Genomic DNA, 12,285 nt, shown 5'->3' on the forward strand with positions numbered 1-12,285 from the left:
CTAGCCATTATACAACATCTATCCTGCACTAGCCACACTACAACACCCACTCTAGCCACATTATAGCAGCTGCACTAGCCGCACTACAACAGCTGCACTAGCCATAATACAACTACAGTATCCACACTACAACACCTACACTAGGCACACTACTACACCCGCTCAATCCACACTACAACACCTACATTAGGCACACTACTACACCCGCTCTACCCACACTACAGCACCTGCACTAGTCACACTACAACACCCACTCTAGCCACACTACAACACCAGCACTAGCCGCACTACAACACCCACACTAGTCATTATACAACATCTATACTGCACTAGCCACACTACAACACCCACTCTATCCACACTACAACAGCTGCACTTGCCGCACTACAACACCTGTCCTGCACTAGCCATACTTGCCCTAGCTCTGCTGATTAGGCTTAGTCCAACACCACAGTCCAGAGGATCTTAAAGGCGGTCTTCAAGGCACCCCAACGGTCCAGGCTCAGCAGATAGTTAAATCAATTGACTGAGGTGCTAATTAAGCACCTGTGGCCAAGCATGAATAAACTCAAAACCTGCACCATTGGGGTGCCTTGAGGACCATGTTTGAGAACCTTTGCCATATCCTTTATCTCCTGTTTTATACTTATCTCACTAAAATAGTATTTTAATAAAGAAGTGATCATAACGTAATGTATTGACAATGATATGCCTAATGGATGAGCATTTCTTGCTTCTTTGTCTCTCTATAGGGGCAGTAGACGTTTCTGTGCAATTAAAGCTTCATGGAAGATTGATTAATGACATAACAGAGTGAACATAATGTGGCAGCAATACACTGCCCATGGGAGTGTTTATAATAATGAGCAGAGAGGAGAGACATTAGTTATGATGCATAGAGTTTTGTATTTTGGGTGGGAGTTTTTTTTACACAAATACTGAAATGCATCTTGATGGTATTACTATGTAACTGTCAAGAAATATCAGGACATTTAAACAGAAACATGACTGCAGTGGATTTTGAGTGGTTTATACTATGTCACATAACAATTGCATTATGGACCCTATTCAGCATCACTCGCAGTTTCTGCAATCTTAGCAGAAACTACGACTGAAACAAATCTCAGCCCAACACAGGGCAAGGAAGCCGAGCGCGAGAAGGTCCAACCTGCCATGAGATAGCAATCTTAACTGCAAACGTGCAGAAATTAGATTGGGATCGCATGAAACTATGGACGACCCCTGCCTGTGCAGCCTAGCTGTGAAGGCAGGTGCACAGCCGCCATTTTGTTTATTGGGGCGGCTGTGTGTGACATCATGCAGCTGCCCCAAAAATGGCGCTGACCCGCCCCCATTTTAACCGCCCCATAATGCCGTGCTGCCACCCCGCGAACGTCTCTGCCTGTCAGCATTGGGCGGCCCACGCTGATCGGGCCCTGTGCATGCGCACTGGATGGAAAACCAGCATAAAACGATCGCATAGCGATTGCGATGCGACCTGAAAGAGGGCCTACACTAACTAAGTGGACCTAAACAAGGATGTAAATAGTGAAAAGCAGAGAGAGAAGAGAATACATGTAGCAGGCTATGTAATGTAATTGTGAGGACAGTAAAATGCAATGGATGTAACCAGTGGGCCAAGCTATCTGCCATTTATACTCACTTTTTTTGCAGTCAGGATCTGCATGGATTTTGCGTACCAGAACTCCATACTTGTATGTAGTGATATTAGGATCTTGGGAGAAGTCAAGGAATGGTTTCCCGCAGCTATTAATACGTTTTATGGATTTAGGGTTAGGGTCCGCGAGTTCTGAAAGCGATCTCCTGAGCTCTTCTTCATCTCTGATGGTAAAAAACCCAAACTCTTAATTACATAATAAAAAAAATACAATTAAAACCCATACAGCAATAGTAACCTTGTGTTCTAGTGGGTTTCAGGTACAAAAAACAATTATATAAATAACTACTTTAAATGGTTAATAACTTGCCACCTCTTAGGTTTTAATTATTTACTCAAATCAGGAAATTCAATGATTAGAATACAAAATGAAAAAATAAACACATTGCAACAAATTATTTATACAGTCTAATAAACTCTAATAACTTCAACTTTTTCCGTAGGAATCAAATAAACTAAGCAAGAGGGAAGGAAAAAAAAAAGAGAGCAGTGAATAGATGCATACAGTACCTTTGTAATATTTGTTAATATATATATATATATATATATATATATATATACACATACATACATGCAGGTATACAGGTTTACACACACACAATGGGCCAAATGTAATAGGGTGAGAGTTTCAGAAATTGAGAGATTTGGTAAGGTTTTGCAGTTTTTCTTAAAGTGGCAATCATTTACACTGCAAGATCAACCTGGTTTTGCAGTGTAAATAATTGATACTTTAAAAAAAACTGAGAAACCTCACCAAATTATCACACTTTCTGAAACTCTCACTCTATTACATTTGGCCCCATATCTCTATGCACTAGTACTGTATATATAAAACTGCAAATTCAGTTCATTGCTATTGTATACATGAAATATAACATGCAATATGACATGAGATTTGAAGATGCTGCTTTTGACTGCTAATGTTTATCACTGGTTGGTGGCAATAAATGAATGCACTTTTTGCTGCTAACACTGCAGTGTGCCCTATTTCTAGGCTGTGTTATGGATGGCCACAGTTGTCATGCTAGGGAATTTTAGGAAGTACCCCACAAGATTGATCTCTTTATAAGAGAGTGCTTATTGCTTTTACAAGGTTTATATATGGAAAACAGCATTGGCCCTCCTATTTATCTTTGCATAACTGTCAGCTTACTGGACTACCAACCCCAAACCATGCAGCCTGTGCTAACAGTGTCTGTTGATTTTCTCAGTAATTAGCTGACAAAAGCGAGCGAGCATGGTTTGCCAAGAAGTATGAAGCATGTAATAACACCATCTGACGAGTTACATGTATAGGAGGAAATCAACAACTCTTAGCAAGCTGATATAGTGGAGAAGATGGTTTAAAGCTACAAATATCACCATAATTACCCAATTACTCAGCTGCTGAATATAGAATATCCCTTGTTACGGTGGGGAATGTGGAGCCAAAATCCACTTTGTTTGCACTGATTTTTTAGCTCTATTGGCAGATTGCTGTACTTTGTCATAGCCACATAAGATAGAATGTTAGACGCACATGTATTCCCCTCAATGAAAGATCCAATCTGTATAACAGCGTGCACGGGTGCTAAAGGCGGGCGTCTTGGTCCTTGTACATGTGGCCACATGGATGTACACAAGGGAATGTACCATATGGACAACTGTCAGTTCACACTGCTGCGTTCGCTTCTGCTGTGTGTGTATATATAGCATGTAGGTACAGAAGAATTTTATCCTCGAAAATAAATATTAATGGCAAACATTCTAGGCCCTATGCATAGAACCTTATACCCCAATATCCTTTCAAAACAGTGCTTACTTGCAGTACAGGATTTTTGTAAACAAATATTCTTGGATTTATTTTTTTCTGTAAGATATCTATTAACCCATTCTCATTACAAAAGAACTGCTAGTGTAATAACAGATTGTGTCCAAACAGGGTTTAATTGAAGCAGTACATCTCTCCGCTCCATATAAAGCTGCGTCTACAGCACAAATGTTAAAGCCAGCCTGGGGGCAATGAAGAAAAGGTAATAAAGCAATGTGTATTAAAAAAACAGAAGCATTTGAGAATTTTATTGTCGCGACCATCGCTTTCTTAATGTACTTTTCTTTCTTTGAATTCAACTTTCAGATAACCACTTGTCAGTACTCAAGTTTAGGAGAGGGTGAGAGTCCCTGTTGCTGTTATGGAGAAGAAACCATAGTGGAGTCTAAGAGCTATGCTACACTGTCCTGCTGTCCGTCACTTGGCTCTATAAGTACAGTTTAGCTGAGCATCTTGTACATGCAGAATAATGTTAAGAAAGGAATGTTACAATGCAAAATACACCAGCGTACATGTTTAATTCATTTATCCACATCTGGATATGTATCAGATATAATCTGCACTGGCAGAAGGATGTCTTGCTTTCCCTGACAGCCCCCAAAGCCTGGTACATTGTTTCTTCCGCCAGCTATAATCAGTTTTGCCCTGGTTTGCTCAGTAATTAAATATTGAAAGCTGCTACAACCTTTGTCCAAAGCAGACAGACGGGAGGGGTCCAAGGCTCGCCAAAGACAGTGCTTATCCCTCTCATGACTTACCAACTGAGACTAAAGGGCCCTACACACTCGGAGATCCGCTGCCAAGCTGCCCGAGGGCAGTTACGGACCACGGGCGACCTGGTAGGTTTTAGGGACTCATTCCTGGAAATGTTTGACCCTGGAAATGAGCCTATTTCTCAATATTTGCTAAATGTACTGCACAATTCCTCTTTCATTTTTTTGTTTATACTATAGTATTCAGCTGTCACCGCCTGTCCTTATTCTCTGCGGTTTGTCAACCAATACTTAGAGGTACCAGTGCAGAAAGAAAATAGAAAAATGATTGCATGTGAAAAGGAACCAAAACAAACACATCTTCATATCTATGTCAGGCACAATAAAAAGGACCACCTGATTGCTTCATAAAACATGTACTGTATATACTGTATTTCTGATCTTTTCTACTGCATTAGACATGTACTAATCTAGCATCAGCGACAAATATATCATAGGGCATAGGTTCTCAAACTTGGTCCTCAGGACCCCAAACAATTAATATTTTCCAGGTCTCACAGAATTACAAGTGCAATAATTATCTCGACCTGTGGATCTTTTAAAATGTGTCAGTGAGTAATAAATACACCTGTGCACCTGCTAGGTGACCTGAAAAATGTGAGCCGTTTGGTGTCCTGAGGACCAAGTTTGAGAACATCTGTCATAGGGAAATAATACATTGGAATAAGCATAGAGAGCCTTATTCAGAGATGAACAAAAAAAAAAAATGTTTCTGAAGAAAAAGTTATTACTGCATAAATAATAATAATAATAATAATAATGACCTCTAAATGTACACGATTTATGCAGCATTTACAAACTGACAGTTTTCCAGGTATTCCTGTTACTCAAGGAGACACTATTGTGCATTAATCATACAGTACTAAACACTTGGAAAGAACATAGGCTTAATTCCTGGAAGGCTTCTCAAAGACTGAACAGTGATCAATTCTTTCTCCCACATAAAAATGTTTAATGAATTTCACAATATTTAAAAAAGACGAATGTGCTCCCCAGGCCAATCTTTTTGCAAAACACTGACCACAGCAATGTTTTTTCTCCAAACTGTGTTTATTAAACTAAAAATATATAAAAAAAGGTTACAGCAGATAGGTCGCAACCAATAACAATCCCCGAAAAGCAACATCCATCTAAAGAGACAAACATAAGTACCTACAGTACAGGGCAAATGTTATCATTAAAAAGGAAGGGGAAGGGGGAACAGTAGCCAGTAGGCGAGGAAGTGTGAGAGAAGTGTCAAAGTCAGAAAAATATCTCTATGCACACTACCATATTTGCACCTCACACAGGTCCGTGCTGCGCATGCGTACGCTCTCCCGTACGTGCGCATACTCACAGTCGCGGGCACCCGCAGGCGCATGGTATGCGTATTTACGGTAGAGTTTATGTGGTTGTAGCATGCGACTCAATCGTAACATATTTTCAGTAATAATGTATTTTGTAGATCATGGTCCCTTTGATAGATTCTGAAAGTTTGGTTAATATAGAATGTTTATGAACAGAGGAATCCCTCTTTGTTTGATACGAAGGGTCAGACAGGAGTAATACAGTGGTGTTTAGTATCCATCGGAAGAATATTTAATTAGAAATATTCCGGTGTTGGTTTGAAGCAGATCAATCGCTCGTGCGAATAGTTATGGACATAAGAAGTTTATGAACATTTACTTTATTTGCACTTTATTACCCATGCGGCGGGAAACCCAGTTTCCCTCCCACCTGAGCAGTTGGAAATAGTCACAGCCCACCTGTATGAATCAACCTATGACCTTTTGTTATAATGCGAAGCCGAATTCCTGTGTCCAATGAACAATGAGATTGTAGGGACCATTGAATTGTATTGTGTGTGGGGCATAAATAGCAGGCCGACCATATCCAACTTCACTCTCTTCAACGGTTCTCATTGCTGATAATCGGGAGCTGGATATCGAGGCGCATGCGATCGTTCCCCTTGTGCGTAAGTTCTCTCCGTAATCATATTGTCTTACTGTGAGCCATTTCTCTCTCTCCCTCTCTTCTCTTTCTCTCGTATTTTTCCTTGATTAGACTTGAATTGTATTGTATTGTATTTCCCGTGTAGTTATCTGGTTAGTTGGTTTATGTTATATTGTAGTGTATGCTTTGTACTGTGATTCCTTTTGCAAGTATAATAGTCATAATACACATAATAGGTTTCGGACCCTAAGCCCAGGTATCTGTGTTTTCTTTATAGTGTTAAGTACTCCCTGAGCATCGGTGACACTCAAGCAGCTTTGTAGTTAATCAGGTTACACAAGGTTGCACTTACACTTTGTCTCTACATTAAGGTTTGCTGTGTATTTCATTGCTAAAGGTATAGATATAAAGGTTTAACGTTGTGAGCGTCTGCATCGCTGGTGATCTCCTCGTGGTCCCGAGCGCTGCTACGCTATAGCGAATCATTACGATAAGTCAACAGCCAATAGTCTGCCTGCCTGCGATCACTTGGCCGTGAGTGAACGTGACGCCTGAGCGTCTCGATCACGGCTAAGCGATCGATACGCAACTTGCGTACCCTTACGGTACTTCTTACGTAGATAGCGTACATTATTCTTAGACCTCATAAAGGGTTATATACACGATAAATATTTAGCTTTATCAATTGGCGGCTCGTCCTGTCCTTCACATATCTGCACTAGGTAGATCAGCAGACATTATCCCTCAGCAAAGGGCGGGAGGTTGTCTCGTAGTGCTGACGGGATAAGCGTCTGCTTCGCTTAGATAAAAGAGTGCTGAAGGAATCCGGGAACCGGAGGTAAGAACAAAACGCTAGTGTCTTTTAAAACTGTTTATTTTTCTGTCTTGCGTACATACGCACGCACACATATATATCTGCATTTCCGTTTCATTTTCGTATATCATTCTCCTGTCTGCCAGTTTTATAGTTGATAAAAAAAAAGTGCCAAAAGAGATTTGCTGTTATTTCAGAGTTTAAGAGTAAAGGTAATATAGTTAAAAGATAGACAAACACACAGTTTTGCCTGGGAGATAAGGCGAAGTCAGTGTGTTGTGTGGTAGATGACCAGGGATCATCTACATTGATAAAAAAATATAAATTGTGTTACGGTGGATCTTTGCTTTGCGTACACGTGTCCCTAACAAAAGACTTGTGTACGCAATCCAAAGGCGGACGCACGCAGCGTACATTACGCAACGGAGCGTCCGGTTACGCCCACGTAGCTCAAGTCACGATAAGTTGATTTTTAACGCAACGCGGTAAGTAACGCAAAGCGGTAAAGAGCGCCACAGGCGATAAATAACGCAAGTCTATTTTTGGAAATCCAAAATTTAAATTAACAGATCCTGCTCCTAATTGGTAACACAGCTGGGCTAAAGAAAAAATTTCTGCGCAGAAATAGAAATAGAAGCAAAAGTGTACATGTGATGAGTGAGTGTTTTTGTATTACATAAGTTTATATAACTTAAAGGTTGAACCACAAGAAAAGTCGAGTACTCGTGAGGTACACGCGTGTAAGTGACGTGCACGGTGGCTAGGGAGGCATCCTTGGTTAAACATAATATTTGAGCATTAGAGTATAGCGGACCAGTATAGAACAAGACCAGGAGGTCAGACCAGGAGGTCGTACAGAACAAGACCAGGAGGTCATAGTAGACCAGCAGGTCCAGGTACAGTAAACAGGGAAGTCCGCTATACAGTTCAGAGGCACAACACCAAGAGAAGGGTTGGTGCAAGACCCATATAGGCCGTACAAGCTCTGGCTGAAGGAATTCGCAGTCGTAAGTTTCGATTCCATTGGTCTTTCCGTACACAAGCTTAGTTGTTTGTGTACTGAACGACTGGACCGCACGTAATTGTGTACAGTAGTTAGTAATCTGACCTAGTACCATTAGAGTAAAGGGGTCACAAACGCTATTTGTACATTCTGACGTGATTTGTGTAATTTTTTATTTTTCAAGAAGGGAAGTTCGCTGGTCACTCAGGAACTATCTGACAAACCTCACCTTTACTGGAAAGAGTAAGTGTTCTGCGGATAACCCTCGCATGTTCCAGTAAACAACGGTTTTTATAGGTGCCCTGGGTCGAGTGCGCCAGCACCATATCGGTGTGATCAGGTCGCATTGGTCGGCGTGGGCGAGTGAGTGGGGTACTCGGTAAACCGCCACCGTCAGCCTATTGTGAACAATCTGGTTTTCTGTAAGGGTTCGCTGAAGACCTTGATATAGAGATCAGAGGTAGAGCAAGCAACGCCTGCAGAGTTATGGGGGCCAGTTGTTCAGGTAGGGGGCGATCAACCTCGGTTCGGGTTGATTCAGTGGTCCGACCAATTGGGTCGGCCAGGTATATCATGTGTGAGAAATATGGAAGTCACACAGAGGTTTTATGTGATGAATGGGAGAGAATGACGGTACAAGACCGGGAGAAATTCCCAAGAATAGGTAGCTTCAGCACAGAGGTGTTACAAAATTTAAGGAGGAGGATATGTCTCATAAAATCAACAAAGAGACGAGTTCAGCATTATGATTATTTACAGTTGTGGCAACAGGAAGGTGAGATACAGAGAGGTTTGGCTCAGGCGGCGGGATCTGGCTCTAACAGAAAACTGATTGCCACGGCCCCGCCGCCACCATATATATCAGGAGAGAAGTTGATTACGGAGAAAGACGCACTAAAGTGTAACACAAAATCACTTAGTAACTGTGTAAATGTTAATGATAATGTTAACCCATTAACCCATGCAAGTATTAACCCGTGCAAGTTGTACCCTGTTTTGAACTTTCCTCAGGAGTGTGATCAAGAGGACGAAGCGACAACGATTTCAGCGCTCTCTCTAGCAGCCACCATAGCAGAGACCACAGTAGGCACAGCAACACCCACGAGATTAGTAAAGGCCCCTAGCGGAGGGATAGGTGAGGTCGTATCAACTGGTAAGTACGGCACCATGCATTATGCTGAGACTATTTCACCACAAGCTGTAGAATCTACACAGAATGAGGTTGTTAGAATTACTCCTGTTAGGGTAATAGCAGTTCCCAATGGGAAAACAGATGTATCAGGAGCCACTCCCATAAGGAACATTGCCATGTACAGCCCATTTTCCCGAATGGAATTAAGGACCATAGTGTCTGAATTCCCTGACCCTAGAAAAGATTTAGTTGCCAGCCAAAAATACATCACAGACTTAGGAAACACTTTAGAGCCCAATAATAAAGATTGGCAGATATTGCTAAAAGCTTGTTTACCCTCCAATGTCGACTCAGCTCAATTTTTAGCTGATTGTGGACTAGATCTGGATGTACCTCTTACAGATGTGTACAACAAAGATAACGTAAGAAGGATAAACTTACAGTTAAAGGAGCATTTCCCAGCAGTTGTTAAATGGAACAAAATATTTTCCATTAAACAAAAAGAGTCAGAAACAGCTGCAGAATATTTTCACCGGGCACTATTAGAAATGGCAAAGTACACTGGTATAGAGGACATTAGGACAAATCCAAACCATCGAGAAGTAGCAGTATCTGTACTAATGGATGGTTTGAAGGAAACATTAAAGGCAAGGGTACAGACCACGCAACCATGTTGGCGAGGTCTGTTAGTGTCCACTTTGAGAGAGGCTGCTATTGATCACGACCGAAACATCACCAGACACAGGGAGTCGCAGAGTGATAAGCTAATGTCAGTAAGTATACAGGCTCTGACCACAAAGCAGCCTGCGTATGTACCATCCAACCCTGTGGGTAAGTCAACTATGATAACATGTTCTTCTTGTCAAAGACAGGGACACTATGCACGAGACTGTAGAGCGAAAAATTCGCAAAGATCATACCAACCCCCTAGACAACGACACGACACACGACATTGGGAGCAAGGTCCGCAGAAACGGAGTTATGAGCCACATACAGGGGAAACAAAAAGATATCCCCCAAACAGAGACTGGCATGCCTTTGGTAGTTCCCAACTATCTCCCTCACAAATAGTTGCTGCCAGCGGGATTCAGGGAGGTCACCATACCCAATAGGGGTGTGGCCATACCTGTAATCTGCAGCCAGTGAAATTGATTGCCAACCTTGAAAGTGAACCCGAGGTCGCAATTAATGTAGCTGGTAAAACTTTAAACTTTCTTGTAGACACAGGGGCGGCCAAGTCAGTGATAAATTCGACAGTGGGCATGAGAACCACTGGTAGGACAATTCCAGCCATGGGAGTAACAGGAGTAGTCCAGCACTACCCTGTTAGCAAACCAGCCGAGATTACAATAGGGCCTTTGCATACCAAGCATTCCTTTTTGCTGGCTGCATCGGCACCAACCAATCTCCTGGGAAGAGACTTACTGTGTAAAATGGGGTGCGTCATTTATTGTACTCCTGAAGGTGTATTCTTGGACATACCTGAGAAACACGCTCAGGAAGTGCGAGACATGTTAGACTCCCCATCAAAATTAATGTCACATACCATTATGACAAATAGGAATCCATCCCAAGTAGAAGAGATGACATCTCAGATACCAGAGTCACTTTGGACAAAAGACGGACAGGACACTGGATTAATGGCAAACGTAGCTCCAGTAGTTGTACAAGTAAAAGATGGTAGGATAGCTCCAAAAATCCCACAGTATCCTCTGAAGCCAGAGGTGGAGTTAGGAGTTTACCCAGTAATAGAGCGCTTGCTACAACAGGGCATTCTGGTAAGAACGTCCAGCACTGCTAATAGTCCCATCTTCCCTGTTAAGAAGAGTGGGGGGAGGGGTTACAGGCTAGTGCAGGATCTAAGGGGGATTAACAAAATAGTTGAGAGTCAGTTCCCCGTAGTGCCAAATCCAGCTGTCATCCTAATGCAAATCCCTCCCACTGCCAAATTTTTCACTGTTATTGACCTCTGCTCCGCTTTCTTTTCGGTACCTCTGCACCCTGACAGCCAATATTTGTTTGCATTCACATACAGAGGAGTCCAATACACGTGGACTCGATTGCCCCAAGGTTTCATAGATAGTCCAAGTATATTTTCTCAGGCTTTGCATGATTGTTTACAGTCTTTCCAACCAGACAGTGGATCAGTATTGATACAGTATGTGGACGATTTATTACTGTGTTCAGATTCACTGGAAGCATCTCTGAAGGATACGAAACAGCTCCTGTTTCATCTTTCAGACACCGGACACAAGGTGTCCAAAGACAAGTTGCAATTATGCCAAACTAAGGTAAAATATTTGGGACACTGTCTAACACAAGGACTGAGACACCTGACCGCTGATAGAATCCAAGCAATTAGAGACATGACCCTGCCACAAACCCAGCAACAGATCAGAACGTTTTTAGGAATGTGTGGGTATTGCCGTAATTGGATCCCAGGGTTTTCCATTTTAGCGTTACCTTTGCAGGAAATGGTCTCCTCGAACAAACCTGATAGGATTTCGCATACAGACGAGTCCGAAACAGCATTTGAGAGACTCAAACAGTGCCTAACGCAGGCACTAGAGATGAGCGGGTTCGGTTTCTTTGAATCCGAACCCGCACGAACTTCACTTTTTTTTGCACGGGTCCGAGCGACTCGGATCTTCCCGCCTTGCTCGGTTAACCCGAGCGCGCCCGAACGTCATCATGACGCTGTCGGATTCTCGCGAGACTCGGATTCTATATAAGGAGCCGCGCGTCGCCGCCATTTTCACACGTGCATTGAGATTGATAGGGAGAGGACGTGGCTGGCGTCCTCTCCATTTAGATTAGATTTAGAAGAGAGAGAGAGAGAGAGATTGCTGTGATACTGTAGATTAGAAGAGAGTGCAGAGTGCAGACAGAGTTTAGTGACTGACGACCACAGTGACCAGTGACCACCAGAGACAGTGCAGTTGTTTGTTTTATTTAATATATCCGTTCTCTGCCTGAAAAAAACGATACACAGTCACACAGTGACTCAGTCTGTGTGCACTGCTCAGCCCAGTGTGCTGCACATCAATGTATTGTATATAAAGCTTATAATTGTGGGGGAGACTGGGGAGCACTGCAGGTTGTTATAGCAGGAGCCAGGAGTACATGATAAATAATATTATATT

General features: G+C 42.3%; 1 protein-coding gene across 3 annotated transcripts in view; it reads right to left on the reverse strand.

Annotated features, from left to right (window-relative positions):
• The window catches only part of PSD (pleckstrin and Sec7 domain containing), a 747,912-nt gene that overhangs the window by 65,861 nt on the left and 669,766 nt on the right, over positions 1–12,285 (reverse strand). For all 3 annotated transcript variants that reach the window (XM_063961403.1, XM_063961401.1, XM_063961402.1), the window contains one exon: positions 1,664–1,842. In XM_063961403.1, the coding sequence (XP_063817473.1) occupies positions 1,664–1,842 (179 nt within the window). The remainder of the gene's footprint in view (positions 1–1,663; positions 1,843–12,285) is intronic.

This window comes from Pseudophryne corroboree, chromosome 3, assembly GCF_028390025.1.
Source record: "Pseudophryne corroboree isolate aPseCor3 chromosome 3, aPseCor3.hap2, whole genome shotgun sequence".
Classification (NCBI taxonomy): domain Eukaryota; kingdom Metazoa; phylum Chordata; class Amphibia; order Anura; family Myobatrachidae; genus Pseudophryne; species Pseudophryne corroboree.